This window comes from Amblyomma americanum, chromosome 1 (genome assembly GCF_052857255.1).
Source record: "Amblyomma americanum isolate KBUSLIRL-KWMA chromosome 1, ASM5285725v1, whole genome shotgun sequence".
Lineage (NCBI taxonomy): Eukaryota > Metazoa > Arthropoda > Arachnida > Ixodida > Ixodidae > Amblyomma > Amblyomma americanum.
The window spans coordinates 479242111-479261736 of record NC_135497.1 but is presented as its reverse complement, the minus strand read 5'-3'; the positions used below and the strand labels follow the sequence as shown (position 1 = coordinate 479261736).

The following is a 19626-nucleotide window of genomic DNA, read 5'->3' as shown; positions in this document are numbered from 1 at the left end:
GTAAACAAATATTGAGCGAACTCATGCGCTGCTGGCTCGAGAGTATTCAAACCTGTCCTCCGGAGATGACACTCCCATTCCCAGCACAGTGACTCAGATCTTTCCCTACAACACCAGAGATATCTGAGACCGTTATCCACCCCGTCCTCTCCAACTCTTCTTCACTCGACGCAAGGCGAACTCCATACTAGCTCCTGCCGTGCGCACAGCGCTGAGCGGCGTTGACGGTGCTCCCGACAACGTGGCTCTCCACACGTGTCCCACTCTCATCACAGAACCCCGCCTGTCACGCGCATCCTGCAACCACCCGGTGGTACGCGTGGTCCTAAAAGACAGTCAAACGCTTCTAAACGCTTTTCGGACGCACTGTGTAGATGTCAGAAGCAGTTTTAATGAAAAGCGCGCAGCAGCCATACAGCGGGAACCATGAATAAACGCTTAAGCATGGGTTAAAAGGAGCACGATTACAATAACTGGTGTTGCGTTGTAACATTCCAGCTGTAAAAACCTGTAAGGATGATTACGATACTCTATAATCGTAAACGCGCCGCCCGCAGCAGAAGTGCTCCGTCGGCGCCGCCAAGATCCAGCTGTTAAAGCAGCCGGAGCAGAAGCGCCGACGAAGTCCAGCTGTGATAACCGCCTTACTACTTCAGTTAGCTTTAAAAATAAACAAATAAGACAAATCTTCCTCATTCACTCGCAGAAATTGCCGCAGTATCGCAGTATCGCATGTCCAACTTTATTTACTGAAAATTTTGTACGTTTTAAAACTGCAAGGCACTGGTACAGAAATATTGTTAAGTAATTGTCCATTCTTCCGAAATTTAGCCAAATCTCTCTTTCATAGCGTTTCCATCGCTCGCATCGAGCAGTTAAGATCGCCTTAGAAAACCAATGTGGAACGTTTTTGACGATAACAAAAAAATTAATAGAAAAAGAAAAAAATTTCAAGCCTGCCAACGGGACATCTGCGAATATATTGGTTGTTATAGTCAAATGTCACAATATAAGAAAAAATGCGCTCGTAAACTGTTTCCCGTTCAAAAATTCCTTTCTCCAGTATTGGATATGCCCGGTTACAGCGCCCGCTGTGGGGCTCAACTCACGTTCCTACACGTAGAGCGGTAGCCCCGCCACGTAAATCCCAAACACAACTCATTTGAGTTATGGCTGAGAGACGCCACGCCTGCTTATCTAACACAGCTAGGGTACTGTACAGAGGCCCCCTCCGATGGGGCTCCGCCTGTCGATTGTCTTCTCTTTCTTTTGTTCAGCAAATGTTTATTGAATTTCCTAACAGCTCCCCGAAGCGCCACTTGGAACTACTGGGTGTCGAGCATAGGATATCGAAAGCTCGATTTCCGGCTCTATCCAGTCGGGCTTGGGGTTTCTTTCTTGCGGTGAAAGAAAACGTTCCGACTGTGAGTGAGCGTTTTTAGGTGCTTCAGCTCAGCTTGGAAAGCGACTGACTAGGGCTTCGTGCATCTGATGTTTACGAACGGGTAGAAAACACGTGAAGCAAGTCACAGCGTAAAGAGCCGGCGTGCCAGCAGTCCGCACCAAAGCGAGCAGCAGCAATCTGCTTTCTCTTGGCGCGTTCTAAGCGGCCAGGAGTAAACTAACGGAAGGCGGTGGGTAATGGGGAGAAAAGCGGCAGAGAAGGGGGAGGGGGGGCTTTACGACACGCGCGACTCGTGGCACGTCATAGAGCAAATTGCGGAGTACAAGTGTATTTTGTTTCACTGTGCTTCTTTGGTCGTATATGACGAGCGGCGGCTCGGCGAGCGCTAAGACACGCACTCGTTCCAAGGCAGAAACGTGGGTAGCAGCCGGCGCAGCTCTGATGGCTCTCTTCCTGTTCCTCTTGATGGCTGTGCTAGTTTCAGGTGAGGCCGAGCCGCCTGGTGCTCCGATTTTGTTTTATACAGTTAAAAGACGTTATAGCGAGGTGCCTTCTAATGAAGGAACTTCTACTGAAGGCACCTCGCTATAACGCCTTGCAAGGTTGCAGGCACAGCCCGGGTGACAGTAAGTGCTTGTCCTTACGCTTTAAAGGCAACCTGTACAATTCAAACCGGTTACCAACCAATGTCCTGAATACAGCATCGCTAAATGCTGCGCATGCACTCTTTTGGCCATTGGGAGCTCATACGCGATGGCCCTCAGTCAGCAGTCGCCACCCACTCAGCCAACCGCGGCTGTCAGAGCCAAGTAGAAGCAGGTGCCAGTACCCAGTTCAAAAAATATAAGATGTGGACAAAATGAGAAAAAGTGATGAAAACAACAAGTATTAAGAGATACAAAAAACAAAAACTTCTAGGCGATCCTCGGTGCATCGTTTGAATGCGTTATCAGCAAGCCTTTCGCTATATCCGGGGTTCGCACACTAACGTCCGAGGTGGTACACTTTGCTCAGTTATATCCGCACTATATTTTTACACCCATTGTTCAGAAACTAAAGTCCGTTAAATACGAGGTGGCATACTTAGATTCCTCTTATCCGAGGTAACATACGAAAGTGCATTATATCCGAGGTTAGCACACGAAAGATAGTTTCATCCAAGGTGGCACACTAAGCTTCCTTATATCCGAGGCAGTATACTAGGTTGCTACAGGTAGTACACAAAGTTCATTCGTTAGCCACCTTCCACTGGCTGCTGAGAGCCGGTGCTCGCCATTCCCGATTGAACACACCCTTCTAGTTAACCCATCAATAAAAACATAACTATACCGGTAAGCAAAGCTCAAGATGGCAGCGGCATACGTTTCGTTGGAAATTTTACGTTAAGCAGTCGCTTAGCGTTGCTTCGCCATTCCAGAAATTTTGTTTAAGGTTACCTGGCTGCTGACTCGAATGACGCTGATTTGCTCTCGGCCGCGGCGGTCACATTTCGATGGATGCGAAATTCTAGAAGCCCGTGTACTGTGCCATATCAGTGCACGTTAAAGAACCCCAGGTGGTCGAGTTTCCGGAGCCCTTCACTACGACGTCCCTCGTAGCCTGAGTCGCTTTGGAACGTTAAACTCTCCCATAAACCAAACTAAACCACAATGACGCTCACCTGCGTTATTAAATCTGCTATATCTTGTATGTCGCAACACTTGTTACGATGTTCTGGCGTTGCCAGTGTGTAAAAAACCCATCTAGTGCTCCTGCTCTATGTTTAGGTGCAAAATTTACCGTGAAGAATTGCCCCGGGGCAATCTTAATATCGACAGCCTGCGCTGTGGTTCTAACGTGCACGTGACTCCTGTTATCGTTCTCGCTTACGTTTTATCTGTCCACGCAGCATGTGGCTGCTGTCTATTTAGAACACGCGAAGCCCGGTTGAGGCACCGTGGTACTTCTGCTGAACCTTACTGGCAAACCTGATACGTACAGACGACATGTTTTGAAAACGCCAGTTCACTCTACACATTTCAAGAGCTTTCACCTTCTGCTTCCGAGGGTCAAAATTCTAATTCCTCACTTATGCAAGGGCAATAAGAGTTGGCCGAGTGCTGAAACATGCTCACGAAACTCTCGTAACACGTGGGGCCTTGTCACCATGTAGTTCGTGATTCAGATTAAAAATGGCTGAGACATAATTGCGCCCCTAAACAAACCCTTATCCTTACACCACCAACGTCCAGACTGAAATTTTTACGAGGTGCAATTATATATACACCCCATTTGCCGCTGATTTTCAGAAGCACTGCTGTTCAGACACCAAGTTACTGATGGGCGCCCAAGAGATAAACATCAACAGCAGCTTGTACAAATGGTGCTGACTGCGCCATGAGCGATACATAAACATAAACATTCATATCGCCACACTGCTCAAGTTGGGTTCCTAATGAGACTTAAAGACGAGCACATATATGGCGCTCCATGTAAAGCTTATAATGGCAACGAAATTGAATAGGCCTGAAAGTTACAAAAATGCACGCAATAAATACACCACAGTTCGGAGTTTAACGTCCCGAAGCGACTCCTTGGCAAATAGAGACTCTTTAGTGGATGCCTCCAGATTAATTTAGACCACCTGATTTCCTTTAAGCTGCGATAACTTTGTATTTTGCCTGCATCAAAATACGCCCTCGCCGTAAGGATACAACCCGTGACCATGGAATCAGCAGCCGAACGCGAAAGCCAATGAGTCACCACGTCGGGGGATACAAATACATCATCAATCGCTCAGAACTGTGACCGAAATAGCTTAGGATCACATGTAACTCAGCGCTTACCGCAGAGATTACTCGGAGTAAGACAGATTTTGAGCAAAAATGTTTCTTGTCTTCTATGCAGTGTGGACATGGACATTAACTCTAGACAAGAAGGCTTCAACAACCACTTTGATTTAAACGGGGTATCGACAAAAATCATCCATTCTGCCAAGTTGTCTAAACTCCAGAGCTCAAATAGGCCCTCACAAGTTTATTCCAAGCATTCGGGGCTGCTCATGTACACAAATTAACTGCAAAACTGTTTCGTTATGGCAGCAACGCATCCTTTATCGCAAAGATTTTGGCTTCTCTAGAATGTCAATCATTGCCTGGTGGGAATATTAAAAATGCATTTGAATATGCATGCGTGAAGAAGCACTTTTATTAAGGGCAGATTTCGGCGTGCTGATGGTAAAACTGAAACTGCTTGACTGTTAGAAAGAATAGGCTATACTTTGAGACATGGCACTTCTCCCTTTGAACACTGCGTTTTCGCTGACGTATTCCCACCGGGCACACAGCGGCCTTCTAAAATTATTCGTAGAATCACTCTTGCGCTTTCGGTCACACGGTTTGTCATGCACGCATGCTCAAATGTTCAGAGAGCCTTCGTAACTGCATTATTCATTCCATAACCAAGCCGTGGGTACCTATTTCCTTGTAATTCATTCTCTCTTGTATCATTTGTACACAGAATGTGTCACCTAAAAATGTAAATAATTTTTAAAATAAGTATCGTGAGTTACAATAGCGTTTTCTTTTCATCGTAGCATGGTCTCCGGTGCAGTGCATCACTATACAAGCTAAAGGCGAGACGCAAACGACACAAGAAAACACGAGTGCACTCACTGCACAAGCGTTGATTTGAATGAGCAGGTGACATATTTATAGACCCTGAAAATAATGTGGCTCATTCTCGCAAAGCCAGGAACCCAACCACGTATCAAGATTGTTCTTTTATTGGAAGCACAAAATAACCGCCTCATCAAGAAACAGATGAAGACGTTCTAGCAAGACTAGTGCTAAACCATACAAATACATGTCTAACGCAAAGCGCCAGAACCTAAAAAATTACACCGTAGCCCAAACAAATGCAACTACAGGACAATACGATTAAAAGGCATTTTAAAAAAGCGATAAATTTATTCTGCTGCTAATTGTCCAAAAATGCGACATACGAGTATTTCAAGGGATTGAAATTTTTGCGAGCGAAGAAAAACGCTCTATTTTCGCGCACAACCTCATCGTGGCTCTTGCCAGTTGCCGAAAATACTTCGATTCCAGGTTTTGTGGCGATGAGCCACATGATGTTGTTCCTGAGCTCCCCATGTCACTTGCTGGTTTAATAAACCGCCGATAACGGGCGCTAGCGTTGTCATGAATGGACGAGTAAATCAATCAATCAATCAATAAATAGATCAATGAAAACATAAATTCGTGCTGTGCTTTGTCATGTCGTTATCTCCGCTCCCTCCGCGCGGATCAGAACATGCGCCAACTCGGCCTAAAGCTATCTGAACATGCCTGTTGCAGAATACCCTATGTACTACCAAGCCACCTACGGAGTTCAGTCGAACAGCTCGGAGCTTCTCAGAACCCAAACCAAAAGTTACAGGGCCTGACCCATAGCTAACAGGTCACCTCATAGGTGGCGCGACCATTCGCTAACCTCCGCAAAGTGGACAATATTAAATTTGTGAAGCGGTGTTTCTCATCTGTTATGATTATATACTCTAGCAGCTCTGAGCTCTCCCATCAGTCTGCCATTTTGCAGCAGATGTACAGACTGTTGCGTCGCTCAGAAAATATCGTCGCATGGCTTGGCGCTCAAATTTTCCGCATAGGTGGCATTTTGCCGTAAGTTATCTTATACTACGTCGCTATAAAATACTTGCCCGGGTCGGTGTGGATTAATAGAAAGTCACCATCTCGCGCGACGACACCGTGCCGAAAATTAGGGTGACAGGGTATGACGCGACGGCTTTAATAGCTCCGTTCGGCAGTTTCTCTTTGAACACATTCACTATTCTTTATTAACATTAACACGTTTATCACAAGAAAATTTCCACGTTCTTTTATTTGAACACTTCAACAGTGCAGTTTACGGAAATAACGTTACTGTAATCAGTATCTGACCATGAGCAGGTATCTGGTTCACTCCTGTAATTAGTACATTACCAAGCTTCGAACTAAGCCAACACCACGCACACATCACTACCTTATGCCCCATACCAGTCAACGTTACTGCGTGGCCTCGTGCATCGGCTTGTTTCGCGTATTTTTTTTTTCAAATCGTCAAACCACCCTTTTTAATAGCTGTGCATATCAGGCGTCTCAGTGCTCATTTTCCTTTCCTATTCGTATCGACTGAACACACTCGTGAGGGGCCTTTATGGGGATTTCTTAAGGAAGTTGCTGCCACCTTCAATTTCCTCACTGTGCACTTTTTCTTTAGGCCACCTGTATAGCCTCTCCAGAAGGCAGATGACTCAGGCACTTGCAGAGTATTTGTTCCCTGTACCTTTGTATCGGCAACCTTATCTGGAGTACCTTGACGCCAGTGTTTTAAAACGTGTCAGGCGAATGTGCACTTCTTCTTGTGCAAAAACATTCCTCTTAAACTGCACACATTGACGCTGCCTGTGAAGCCATGGCTTCATGCTAAGGATATGCTTGCGCCATGGGCGATAAATTGCCGCCTGCGCAATGCACCAGACAACTGACCATTGTTTTATTCCGTACATTGACGCTATGTTCCTGTGGGACATATTAAAACGAACAATAAGAAGGACATTGACATCACACCCTACAGTATCACTTTTTTGCCTGTGGGGAAAAACTTTGTTGTGCCATATAATCTCCTTATGTTGCTGGGACTATTTAGCCTCTAGAAAAGCAGCATGATGCACCGCCGCGCCGAATCACCACGGTCGTCGAAATATTTGTTTCGTGAGCAATGCGCTTTTGTGCGGGGAGTACATATGCTGCCCTGGAAGAGCCGCCTAGCTGGCTCCCCTATCTGGATGCATGTGTGCGTCTTCCAGACTTTTGATGTTTTGGAAGGTGGTGTCGTGCAGGGGTATGGTGGCCAGGTGTTCTGTGGCGTAAGCATGCTTACATTTTTCTTTTCGGCACTATTTCCATGCAATAAAGAAAGAAAAAAGTTCCTATGGTGCCTATTTGGTAGCATGCATAGCTGGTGACGCAGAGGTGGTGAGTTCCAATCCTGACAAAATATATTAAATATTTAAAAACTCCGATGTTTTCATTCCAGACATACACGCATTACATAACGCGCGACTCGTTCTTTTTTTTTTACACAACACCGCCGGACGACGCCACCCTTTTGCCTGAACGAGAGCCTTAAGCTGTCGTTAAAATGATGCTCTCCAAGCAGCTGTGCCAGCGGCTCCATCTCTCGCCCCCGTTGTGAACCACTCTTTTGCGCGTTTCGAATTGGTCTACTTCTGTCATTCTGCCGCCTACAAGGGCTGACGCTGCCAGCACAGCTGTTGCAGAAGCGTCGGTTGTTGGTCCGACATCATCGCATAAGATGCAAACCTTTTTTTTTTGTTTTTAAGTTTGGAATGTTTTTATTCCATCAACGGCAGTGCAACCTATATTGAAAATTTATTGTCACTGATTCAGGCAAGTACCCGACCTGCACGTAGCGTAAAACAAAAATAAAGTTGAGCGCGAACAAGCCAGTTGTTAAGCTATGAGAATTATACTTGAATTTTCTCTGAGCGACGCAACAGTGTCAATTTCGGCAGCAAATACTGCGAGCTGTGTGCTGAGTTCCCCCTCAGCCCGTTTGGTGGGCAAATCATAAAAAACTGTGGCTTATTACTGCACATTTACAGGTTCCCTGTACGCTGCCCCAGAGAGCCATCACCTTAGACTGCGTGAGTAACTGCATTGCGGGTCTATTTTTGTTTCTTTCATCTCCCTTTTAACAAATGAAAAATGAAACTACAACACATGGTCCAAGAAATCCCTCATGTCCCTCTTGGACACAGCTAGTCACATCGCTCGTTGAATCGGGAAAAGAAACGAACAGAGCGTTGAAGAAAAAGGTGTTTCCTGCTCGTGGGAAATCCAATTTATTAGGAAATTTAGGAAAAGGTTTAACATGCAGGCATACCTCCAGCGAAATAACGAATGTAGCTGAATAAATAATAATAATAATAATAATAATAATAATAATAATAATAATAATAATTGGTTTTGTGGAAAGGAAAATGGCGCAGTATAGGTCTCATATATCGTTGGACACCTGAACCGCGCCGTAAGGGAAGGGATAAATTAGGGAGTGAAAGAAGAAAGAGGTGCAGTAGTGGAGGGCTCCGGAATAATTTCGACCACCTGGGGATCTTTAACGTGCACTGACATCGCACAGTACACGGGCACCTTAGCGTTTTTCCTGCATAAAAACGCAGCCGCCGCGGTGGGGTTCGAACCCGGGAATTCCGGATCAGTAGCCGAGCGCCCTAACCACTGAGCCACCTCGCCGGGTAGGAGCTGAAAATCCAAAAACCACTTTTCAGAGCATCTTCAGAACTAGTTTTTTACGAGTAGCGTTTTATCGTAAATTTCCATAGCGTCCATTTTTCAGAGTGCTGTTACTTCGTCTCCGGTTTTAACATGATAGCGTTAAGACTGCTAATCTGCGGAAAATCCGCCGTCGGCGTTGCCGGCGCTTTGAGCGAAAAAGCAGGCAGCCCTTCTGCAACCTAGGCAAGGTTACCTTGTTACGTCATCACAACCTGTCCATCGTGGGAGGTGGTAACCTTCCCACGAGTTGTGAGAAAACTGCCCGCCGCGGCAGGTGGCAGTTGAATGAATTATGATGATGATAATGATGATTTGAATTTTTTTTGCCGCAAGGCCATCTCTGGCCAAAGAGTGCCATGGCACAAAGGTTTTTCTTCTACTCAAGGTTGGGTCAAAGACCCATTTCCCAAGCATTTCACCAGACAAAAGCCGAGCACCAGGTCAGGGGAAAGCTTGTACCCATTGCATCACCGGTTGGTACCCGGCGGCACTGGGGATCGACACCCGCACCTCCCACTTTTGAGGCGGATGGGAATCAATGATTAGTCGCGAAAGGCTGTTCAGGCAGAGCCAACAGCCAACTGCGGGGGCACGGCGCATCGCTTAACCGCTGCACCACTACGCCACTGCGCCAGGAGAGATATGAGGACTTCTCGTGATCTGTGACTGTAAAGCAGGGAATTCCGAATTCCACATATATGAACAACTAGGCAAAACATGGGCGAGAGGACATGCAAAGTGACACGCAGGGCACTGAAGGTAACCCTAAACGCTATCGCGTCACGCCACTAAGGCGGAGCCTAAATTTGCCCTGAAGTTTGTTTTTGTTTTTTTGTAGGTAACATCGAGAGGGTGCTGCACTCAGCGCGAGGGCAACGAAACCGCTGAGTACTAGCATTTTCTAACTCCGCTGCGGTGGTTCACTTGATGCCGAGTACGAGGAGGCTCGATCAGATCCCTACCGCTGATCGATGGAAACGAAATGGTAAAGGTGGCCGTGTGCAATATGACGTCAGTGCGCATCTTCCATCATGACACGACTGAGGTTTCCACCGAGAGCTAGACATTTGCTGTGTCTTTCCATTCCTCGTAACGAAGCATTTTTACTTTCTTTTTCGAAATTCTGGTACAATGTTTTTATAACTTACTTTCATATGTGCAAGTAGCGCGCAGGTGGCATGTCTAGAATATGCATCGGACATTGCAGAAACACTTCACTCGCTGCTATCGCTTCATGATCGTTTCAGTGTTATGTATATGGGCAACTTTCTCGGGGGGTTTTATTTTAGGACCTCCTACCATTAGGTGTATCCAAATAAAGTCACCGAAAGCGTACTTGGTCGACCTCTTAAAATATACTTCACTCTTTCTATCTCACTGTCTGATGTCAAGTTTATAGAGATCTGCAATTAGTAAAACGAGCTCTTGGGCGAGTTGGTTACTTATCTTAGGCATAGTAGCAACGCAAAAGACACACACAAAACAAGAAGAACAAGACACAGAGAGACACGCACAGGCAGCGTCTGTGCGTGTCTCTCGGTGTCTCGCTCTTCTTGTTTTGTGTGTGTCTTTTGCGTTGCTACTATGCCTAAGATTTGCAATTGGCTTTACGCAATTTTTTTTTCAAAGCACGCAAAGCGTTTAGTAACGCGGTTGGCTAGTTTGGCTAACTTTGGACAGAAATAAATAAAATAGAATAGCAATCAGTACCTCCGATGTTTTGAGCGAAACTGTGACTGGTTTATTCTTTGCAATATTATTTTTCTCTCTAATAAGAACTCAATGTTTCTTCCGAAATTTTTCAAACTAACGTTTTTATTGTCTATTTAAGGGTGTTTTTTTTCTAAACAGAGGGGTCTACTAGAGCTGCCGTAATTGCACATTGTGTTCTAGACAAGAATATCTATCGAAATTTTTCATGGTTTTAGGATACCGATATAGGCTCGCGCAAATTTATTAATTCCACATACCGAGCAATACTGGACAAAAGCATTTTTGAGCGGGAGGCCTTTTATGAACACAGTTTTTTTATTTAATGCTAGATGTCACTATAACAATCAATATATCCACAGATCAACTCGACGGAAGTCTCGTAATCTTTTTCCTATTCACGTTTTTGCTATCGTCAAAAGTGTACCCCATTTATTTTCTATCGCAGTCCTATCTGTTCGATGCGATCGATGGAAACTCTTTAAAAGAAAAATTTAGCTACATATGACAAAAACGGACTATTAACTGCCATATTTTCATACCACTGTCTTAAAAGTTTCTAATTTTTGAAATTTTTGGCCGAGAAAGCAGGACTCAATACAGTTAAAACCTACGAAATACGTTCTTGACTTTCATGCCCAGCCTCACGCATACATCACAAATTCCTCACCGAAGCAGTCTTATTTCAAAACATGCAAATCAAAACGTATATCTCTCACTTTCAAAAACGCGACACGAATAACTTTGGTGAATGTAGGTCTATACCTTTACTGCGAATATTTCCTAAGCCACATGAAAAAAAACAGGCGCTTTAAGGAGTTTGACAAGAAACATTGCCTATTAACCTTTTCGAAACAGTGATTCATGAAAGAACTTTCAATAAAGTTTCTTTTATTGCATCAAAAATAATACCGGGTGTTTCTGGGAATGCCGCCACTAATATTTAAAAATAGGGTTTTGAGGTATGAAGTTTGCTTCTGCTGATTAGATGTACTGGCACTGGAGGGCATCAGAATACCTGAGAAAAACCCCGGTTAACTCTTTGCTTACCGCCCCTACACATAGCCTTCAATTTGAATGATAGCGCCTCTTCTGAACAAGTAACTCCATTCAGTATGTACAAGAACTCTAATTCAGTCTCGGGATCAATTTTTTCTTCAGTTACATAAGGGAGTAACTTTAACTTCATACGAAGCCTGTCAACACGGAGCAATCGCGCAAGCATGGCGTCCTAGATAGCGTCTTCTCGCACTTATCCAGCTCAGCGGGGTCAGCGTTCTCGCGATTTTGCACCGTCGACAGTTAACTCTGTAGGTGCAAGCGACAGCACTGTGACAAAAGATGGTGTCCATTCGTCTTCTTTTAGTTCGGACCGGGGTGATTGCTCCTCCAGGACCGGTCTGTCGAGAGGTAGCCGTCTGCATCTTTCGTTTCCGCCATTGCCGAGGAGATTCACTTCCTTAAGGGCTTCACTGAAGGTACCTGGAATGTTCTGAACACTTCCGTACCACCAACAGTGTAGCGGACACAGCTACCTGAGAGACAGCCCAAGGTACACTTTGGCACTGCACTACGGAGTAGCCCAAAGCGATGCGCACGTGCAAATGATTTTTTTTTATGCTGGCCGGAACGTTTACATTCAATGGCTATTTAACTTTGTATACTCAGTCTGGGCATAGTAACGCACAAAATACATGTTCTATGTTTTTTATCCTTCTATTTTTTGGATACGTTTAATGTTTTTGTGACGTTTTGTGCGAGCCTCTGGAATGTTTTCCAATGAAAGAGTTTTTCTTCATAGTACCTGCCTTTTTTTTTAGGGGGGGGGGGGGGGGGGGGCTCACTTCTGTTTAATGCTTATATCAACTACCCAGTTGCGGCGGTTTTTCTTAGGAGATTCATAATATATGTGGATGATACCAGCCCATTTATTTTCGTGAAGAATAATTGACACTGTATCAATAATAAACCGTGAAAAAGAACGTCTATACCAATAGACACATTAAAAAATAGTTTTAACCTGAATGTTCTAAAGCCAGAACCTATTTATAGACGTGAAAATCACCCTGGAAGCCTAAAAACGCAAACAGAAAACAATTCTAGCCGTCTAGAAATCATGCAGTGTTAAAGTCACTCGCAGTTTCGTTTATTCATAAATATTTCAGCACAGTGGGGTTAATTACATTCAAAGAAAAATATCTCGTATTAGCGGCTTAATTTTTCTAAGCCCTCACGTACTCCGTGTAAGCGTTCCACTCGCTTTCTCGCTCCCATTGGAATTACTGTAGATAAGCCTGTGCCCGAATATCGTAACAAAAACTTTGAAAGGTGCACGTCTTGAAAACATTTCTTAAGAATATTGAAAACATACCTGAAGCACATGACACCGAGGAAGCTCTTTCTCATATCCAAAAATTTCTCTGCAGCTGAATTATATCACCTTCGCTTATTCCATGATGTTAATCATGAAATTACAAGCACACCATGTCTTCTGCAGGAAGTGCATAATGTAGAAACACATGCAAGTATGCAACTCAAGATATATTGGCCAATGAGACATTTAAATATCTAGATAAAATTAGGATTATCAAAGACTAAAACATTAAAAGCCACGATTGCCCAGCAAACTGTAAAATAAAATTGTCTTCAAATATTCCCATCTAATAAATGAAGGAACGTCCACGCCACTGGACTCTCTCACTCTTTTCCTTGATTCAAGATCGGCTTTTTTGCAGCATTGAGATTATAGCAAAACTATCTGTTTAAATTGTATTTTTCTTTCCCGCAGGAGTTTAATTGCAGTGCCATAACATTGCTCAATTGTCTGGGTTACCCATAGTTTTAAAGACTATGTATTCTCACATGTTTAAGCCGCCGTGTTGCCGCCAAATGTTAGGGCCCGTGTCACAGGCACCTTTCAGTACTGACGCGATGCTATTAAGTATACTTCATGGTGTCGAAATAAGCATTATTATTATCGCCCGATGAGACAAGATCACAATCCATTCTGCCTGTTCTGACCACCGCTCTTCTTGGCTGCCTTCTTAACGCTTGCAGGTAGTGGGTTCGGCTGCCCTTACAACGAGCTCACCTGTTCGCGGCAGTGCGTCAGCGCCGGCAAATCGCACGGCTTCTGCGGCCATGACAACGTCTGCGAATGCGTCGACTGAGACCTGCACCGCCTACGGGAGCGTCCGAGGTCCCTGGCATGAGGCTCCCTAACGGGTCGAAGAGGCCAGTTTCGAGCTCAGCTGCAGCTCGTTCGTACGCTGATCGAAACCGCGAGAGCGCCGATTAAAATAGAAAACAGTAAAATTCCAAGGCTGTGATTACTTCTTTGCGGCAAAAGGCCGGGGCAGATAGCGTTCCTTGCCCTTGTTTTCTGAAAAAGATAAAAATATGCTGTTGATAGACGAACTCGGGAAAAACTCTAACACAAGATGCAGCTACGGGTTTGCTCTGTGGTCTGTCTCAGAGCTTCCTGATGTGAGCAAAGCTGTCGTCCTTTCAGCTGAAGGCCCTCAACCCCTCCCCCACCCCCCCTCCGTGCAGCTTGGAGGGAGTGGTGCTGCAGAGCAGGCAGCGGTGGTCCCGGCTTCGAACTCCTGACCAGAATGAATTTCTTTTTACCTACGAAGTTTCTGTGAAAGCTCTATAGCTTTCCTTTGTAGCCGTGTGGGTGCGCTAATAGGTGAGTGACAATGAGTAATTGGGCTTCCTTATTAAAAATTTACTGCAGCTTGGGGGATTCCCCTAAACATTTGTCCAACAAAGTAATCATATGTGGGTGACTGTGGAGGGAGGGAGGATGATGCGGTTTTTTTAGTTTTTGATACTATGAATTCAAGGTTTTCAACCTAAGAGAAGAACGTTACGTCATTTTGGCTGGCTCTCATCCTCATTGGATGCCGAGGCCGAAGTTAAAAACAGCAGTTCGTGCCCTGTCAGGCTGCACTATTATGGGTATCCAAAGAGAAGGCATTAATAAAGAGCGCAGTATGCCAATCGTTATTAATAAACACCATTGTATGCCTATTATACCTTTATGCACGCAGTGGACGGCACAAATTATCGACGGAACAGATGAACTTGAAAATTCTCGAAACAACTGCCCTCGTCACCCTCCTCGAGCTTCTTTCCTGGGATCGAGCGTGGTACCGCGCCCCAGAGATGTACCTGCACAAAGTAAATATGCAAGAGCCGTCATAACGCCAACCCCACCTATTTGTTATCACAAAAACAATCACCTTAGTAAAAAAAAATAGGAAGGGACACTTAAGCTGTGAATTAAAGGTATCACGCTATAGTGTGGTCGGTTAATTGCCATATATACAGAATGTCATCCTCTACTTTACGCTCATAGGTCTCTTGGAGTCATCACACCCCTCCTGGCGCCTTGGTGCAGCGGTTAAGCGATGCGCCACTGCCCTGTGACGGCAGGTGCTCCTAGCGGTCAGCCTTGTGCGAACCAGGTTGATCTTCCCAAGCAGCCAATCATTATTTTAACTGCCGTCTGCCGCACTGGGCAGGCTGCTCTAGGCGGCAAACGTTTACCTAGGAGGCCCGTGTACTGTACGATGCCAGTGCACGTTAAATAACCCCCGTTGGTCGGAATTATCCGCAGCCCTCCACTATAGCGTCCCACAAAACCCGAGTCACTGTGCAACGTTAAATTCCAAAAAACGAAACTAAACCTTTAGTCATAGCCCTGGCCATTTTTCGCTTTTTGATGAACCCTCGATTTTTGAGGGCAAGGTTTTGACAAAAACAAATAACGGAGCTACGAAAAGTTTGCGTTAGTGGTTCATTGGGGTTTAACGTCCAAAACGATTCAGGCTATGAGGGACGCCGTAGTGAAGGCCTCCGGGAATTTCGACCACCTGGGGTTCTTTAACGTGCACTGACATCGCACAGTACACGGCCTCTAGAATTCTGCCTCCATCGAAATTCGACCGCCGTGGCAGGGATCGAACCCGCGTCGTTCGGGCCAATAGCCGAGCGCCATAACCACTGAAGCACGGCGGCGGCAGGAGCTAACAAAATGTCTCGCACTGAAATTTCACGACGATCAGACATCTGACGCAACAACTCTGCGAAGACAGTTTGGCTTACTCTTAGTGGTTACTTCGATGCTTCTACTCTGCTTCACACATGCGACAAGTGGCAAAGATGGGTGGGCAGTGATCAGAATGGCTGGCTACCATTATGATCACCCTCCACGCTTTTGTTTCATGAAACTCCACTAGCAGTCATTTTCACCAGTTCAACCATTTCTAGTACACTTCTGTTGTACTTAAAAAAATCGATGGCACACTTAAGCTCCGCCTTAAGGGTATGACGTTATAGTGTAAAGGGTTAATTCCCGTATATACGGAAGGGCATTCCATACTTTACTTTAATAGATCCCTGGTAGTCTTCATATCCCTCCTGGCGCAATGATCAGTGGTTAAGCAATGCGCCACTGCCCCGCGATGGCAGGTGCTCCCAGCGTTGGGCCTTGTGCGACTTAGGTTGCTCTTCCCGAGCGACCAATCATTAATTGAACTGCCGCCTGCCATGGTGGGCAGTTTACCCACAATCGGATGGGCAGCCTGTGATGACTTCGCAAAGCCACGGGACCTAGGTGGCCCACCTGCCTCTTAGGTTGCTCTCTGGACACCACCTGCCAGAGCCATGCTCGTTATTTTTCGCTCACAACGCCGACAGCGCCAACGCCGCATTTGCTGCGTAACAGCACTTAACGACATCACGTCAAAAATATTTGAAAATACCAAAGGTTGATGTCTCCAATTGAGTGAAGCGCGCTCGAGGATGGGCATGCACACTCAAGAGTTCTTTCTTTTAGCGCCGTTGTCAGCATCATCGCCAGCCCAACTACACATTCTGCTGGACCGAGCCTTCTCCCGTATATTTCCCATTAACCCCGTCCTGTACATGCAGCGGCCAACTTCGTCCCGAAAACTCAGACAAGAACAGGAAGTAGACGTGTAAGAACGCCAATGGCAAGTCTAAAAACAAAATAGACTTCATACTGCATACTCACCCTGGCATCGTGAAGGATCTGGAGGTCCTCAGAAAGGTCTGATGCAGTAACCATATAGTTTAGTTTAGGAGAGTTTAACGTCCCAAAGCGACTCAGGCTATGAGAGACGCCGTAGTGAAGGGCTCCGGAAATTTCGCCCACCTGGGGTTCTTTAATGTGCACTGACATCGCACGGCACACGGGCCTCTAGAATTTCGCCTCCATCGAAATTCGACCACCGCGGCCGGGATCAAACCCGCGTTTTTCGGGCCGGCAGCCGAGCGCCATAACCACTCAACCACCGCGGCGGCTGGACCATATGATGGTAAGGTCTGCACTAGCCTGTACTTGAAGAGGGAACGGAACAAACTAGCAAGGTATAAGCCCATTAAGAGCGAAAGTAGAAGAATTCAGGATCTCGCTGCAAAGCAGATATTCGTTTTTAACGAAGAGCAACAGCCTTAGTGTTCAAAAAATGAACGATAATCTCACGGCTCTCATCACGGAGGCAGCAGAAAACGTAGGCGGTAGAACGGTTAGACCGGATACCGGCTAGCCCTCGCCGAAAACGATAGGCATGATTAAGAAACTCCACGATATGAAAGCCTCTAACACCACAGACCGAACAGAACTGGCAGAGGCAGAGCTGTGAAGGTTATTGAAAAACTCAACGTAACCGACATAATTAAGTATAATATGGAAAGAATCGGGCATGCTCTAAATTGCGGATGTAGCCTAAAAGCGCTAAAAAGAAATCTAGGCGTAGGCAACGATCGGAGTTATGCGTGAAGAGACAAGGAGGCCAATGTCCTTAGCAATGTGGATAAGGCAGTTAAAGGAACAGCAGTATATGCGGCTAAAATCTAATAACAAAGTGGCAGGAGCCCCTCAGAACAGGCCCTTCAGCTAACTGTGTCAACCGATTTTCATGATGTCGCCCTTAATCTGATTATGATGTAGCTCATCCCCTTTCATCTGCCACTCCCTGTGGTATCACGCGAGCAGGACCATGATTGACCGGGACGTCAGGAGAATCGGTCGATGATTACGTGCGGACGGCCTTTTCTGTGTGCCATCTGGTGCTTCCTTCTAGATTTGTACCCGATAACAGAAACGCAGCAAACTGCACCCGAAACTGCGAGGGAAATGCCGCTCACCTCTTTTTGGCTTCGGAAGCCTGCGCCATCTGCGAACATCACGCAGCCAGTGACGTCGGAATCAGACCCATCTAGACGACGGATGAAATCGCCGGCTGCCACGCGACCAAGCGTCACTGGCTCCGCCTCGACTGCTAACCGTACCAGCTTTCATGCACATGTCGGACGGCGCAAACAACGGAGCGCATGGACTGGAAAAAATTTAGAAACCATTCTCCTCCTCACCCTCCTCGCTTTGACAACTGCTGAGCCGATTAGTCGGCCTGGATGCGGGTTTAGCCTGCGCCTGGCGGGTTGTAAACTTCAGCTTATAAGTTTTTTTCTTCCTCTACGGAAGCTAGAGACCTCGTCAGCCAATCAGGAGAGCGCGTTAAACATGTTCCTCTGCCCCTTGTCGTCTGCTCCTGGAGTATGCAGGTATTATAGGAAGAGAGTATCAATAAATTCTAAGTACTTAAGACAGAATGAACATAATAGAAATTTAAAATAGCGCATGGACGCTTGCATGTGTTAAACGAAAGCATTTTGGGGGTTGTTACGATGTCTCATATTCAAAACCTTGTGGCGCCATCTGTTCGTAGAATACAAACTCTTTTTTTCAGCAAACGAACGTTATTTTTATGGCCTAATGGTTGCCGAATTGTAATTGGTAATAAAAATAAATTAAATATTTTCGTTACAGATTTTGCAGTAGCTGAGAAAAGAAAACGAAAGGCTTCTCAGAGGTATGCGTCGGCTATATATCTGTTTACCACATGTGTCTGAACTTGCCAACTGCTCAGACCAGGCGAGTTTTCCCCCTATCTTTTTCTTCAGACGTATATGCTCCTAAAGAAGATAACCGGGGACTGAAAATAGCAAAACTGCGAAATTACACTCGGTCCCCTGTTTTCGAGTGCTTTTCGGTGGCCGAGCCTTGACCTGCGGGTAGGTGACGTGAATAACGCAGCAGGGAAATAAAAGCTAGAAACAAACCTGAAATAAAGCATAAGCAAACGTAACTGCTGCATCGTTTCTTCTTCGGGGTGGTTTTTCCATAAAAATTTCTGCAGGATTGAGAACTATCTGTAAGCCTCGGCAGTTATCGTCGAAGGGCGCATATCCAGTGCAACCATCTTGCTGAATACAGTTTATGTTGCAATACATATGTACTATCGCAGTAAATAGTAAGAGCCCCCCACTGGGGCGCCAGGTGATGAAGCCCTCATGCTGTCGAGACCGGCGTACTGGACCAATATTTTCTATAGATTTCTCTGTTGCGTTTAACAGGCGTGCTTACCATAAAAAAGGCGCTGAAAAACGTAGAGGAAATGCACGTAGTGCTAATAAATTTGGCAAAATAAACTGTCGCTTGCATAAACGTTGTACGTTTCAGCCTGTTTGAGGGGACTCTAGAACGAAGCACTTCAAAAATACTGTCCACTCCGATAACATCCTTGTATGCAAAAGTAGGATTTCTAATTAGCAGGTTGAAGTAGCAATTCAGATGTTTCTACTGTTATAAATCGGGTAGCATGGCCGATTGGTTTGATGTTGGGTAGCGTTGTTTGGCTGGAGAAAGAATGAGGAAGGATGGAAGCTGACATTTGGGGAATGAAGACACAAACAGCTTTACTGGCACTTAGGGAAACATATTTACACAATTTAGAAGGAAACAGAAAGAGCAAACAGTCACGAATTAAAAGTTCATTGCGTCGAGTGACTGGATGAGTCTTGTCGCCAAGGCCCAGAGCCACTGGATGAGCCTTCTCGCTAAGGCCCAGAGGGATCGTTCGTACTCGGGACGCTCGTTGAATACACTGAGACTCCGCCTCTTTCACCACACGAGACACAGATCAGAAGAGTCGCCACACATATTCGGTCATTTCAGCTCCTATAGGAGGCGCGGTGGCAGTGCGACATGGCGGACGAGGCGGTGATGGCGCTGATGCCATAGCTTGCATCTCTATAGAATCAAAGCCGCTTCTTGACGTT

The 19626-nt window shown here is 45.6% G+C and overlaps 1 protein-coding gene across 2 annotated transcripts; it reads left to right on the top strand.

Moving 5' to 3' along the window:
• Positions 1–1726: 1726 nt before the first annotated feature.
• On the top strand, positions 1727–13788 carry LOC144104989 (defensin-like). 2 transcript variants are annotated; one of them, XM_077638214.1, is made up of 3 exons: positions 1749–1889; positions 8073–8114; positions 13531–13788. In XM_077638214.1, exons 1-3 carry the CDS (start codon positions 1766–1768, stop codon positions 13641–13643), a joined length of 279 nt encoding a protein of 92 aa, XP_077494340.1. In that variant the 5' UTR covers positions 1749–1765; the 3' UTR covers positions 13644–13788. The 2 variants fall into 2 exon arrangements, with proteins under 2 accessions (XP_077494348.1, XP_077494340.1); XM_077638222.1 differs by lacking the exon at positions 8073–8114 and having other exon boundaries at positions 1727–1889.
• The last annotated feature ends 5838 nt before the right edge of the window (positions 13789–19626 follow it).

Excerpts from the sequence above, each read along its gene's own strand:
- LOC144104989 (XM_077638214.1), top strand. The coding sequence starts at position 1,766 with ATGACGAGCGGCGGCTCGGCGAGCGCTAAGACACGCACTCGTTCCAAG. Across the intron at positions 1,890-8,072 it reads GATGGCTGTGCTAGTTTCAG|GTTCCCTGTACGCTGCCCCA; the intron begins GTGAGGCCGAGC and ends GCACATTTACAG. Across the intron at positions 8,115-13,530 it reads GAGCCATCACCTTAGACTGC|GTAGTGGGTTCGGCTGCCCT; the intron begins GTGAGTAACTGC and ends TAACGCTTGCAG.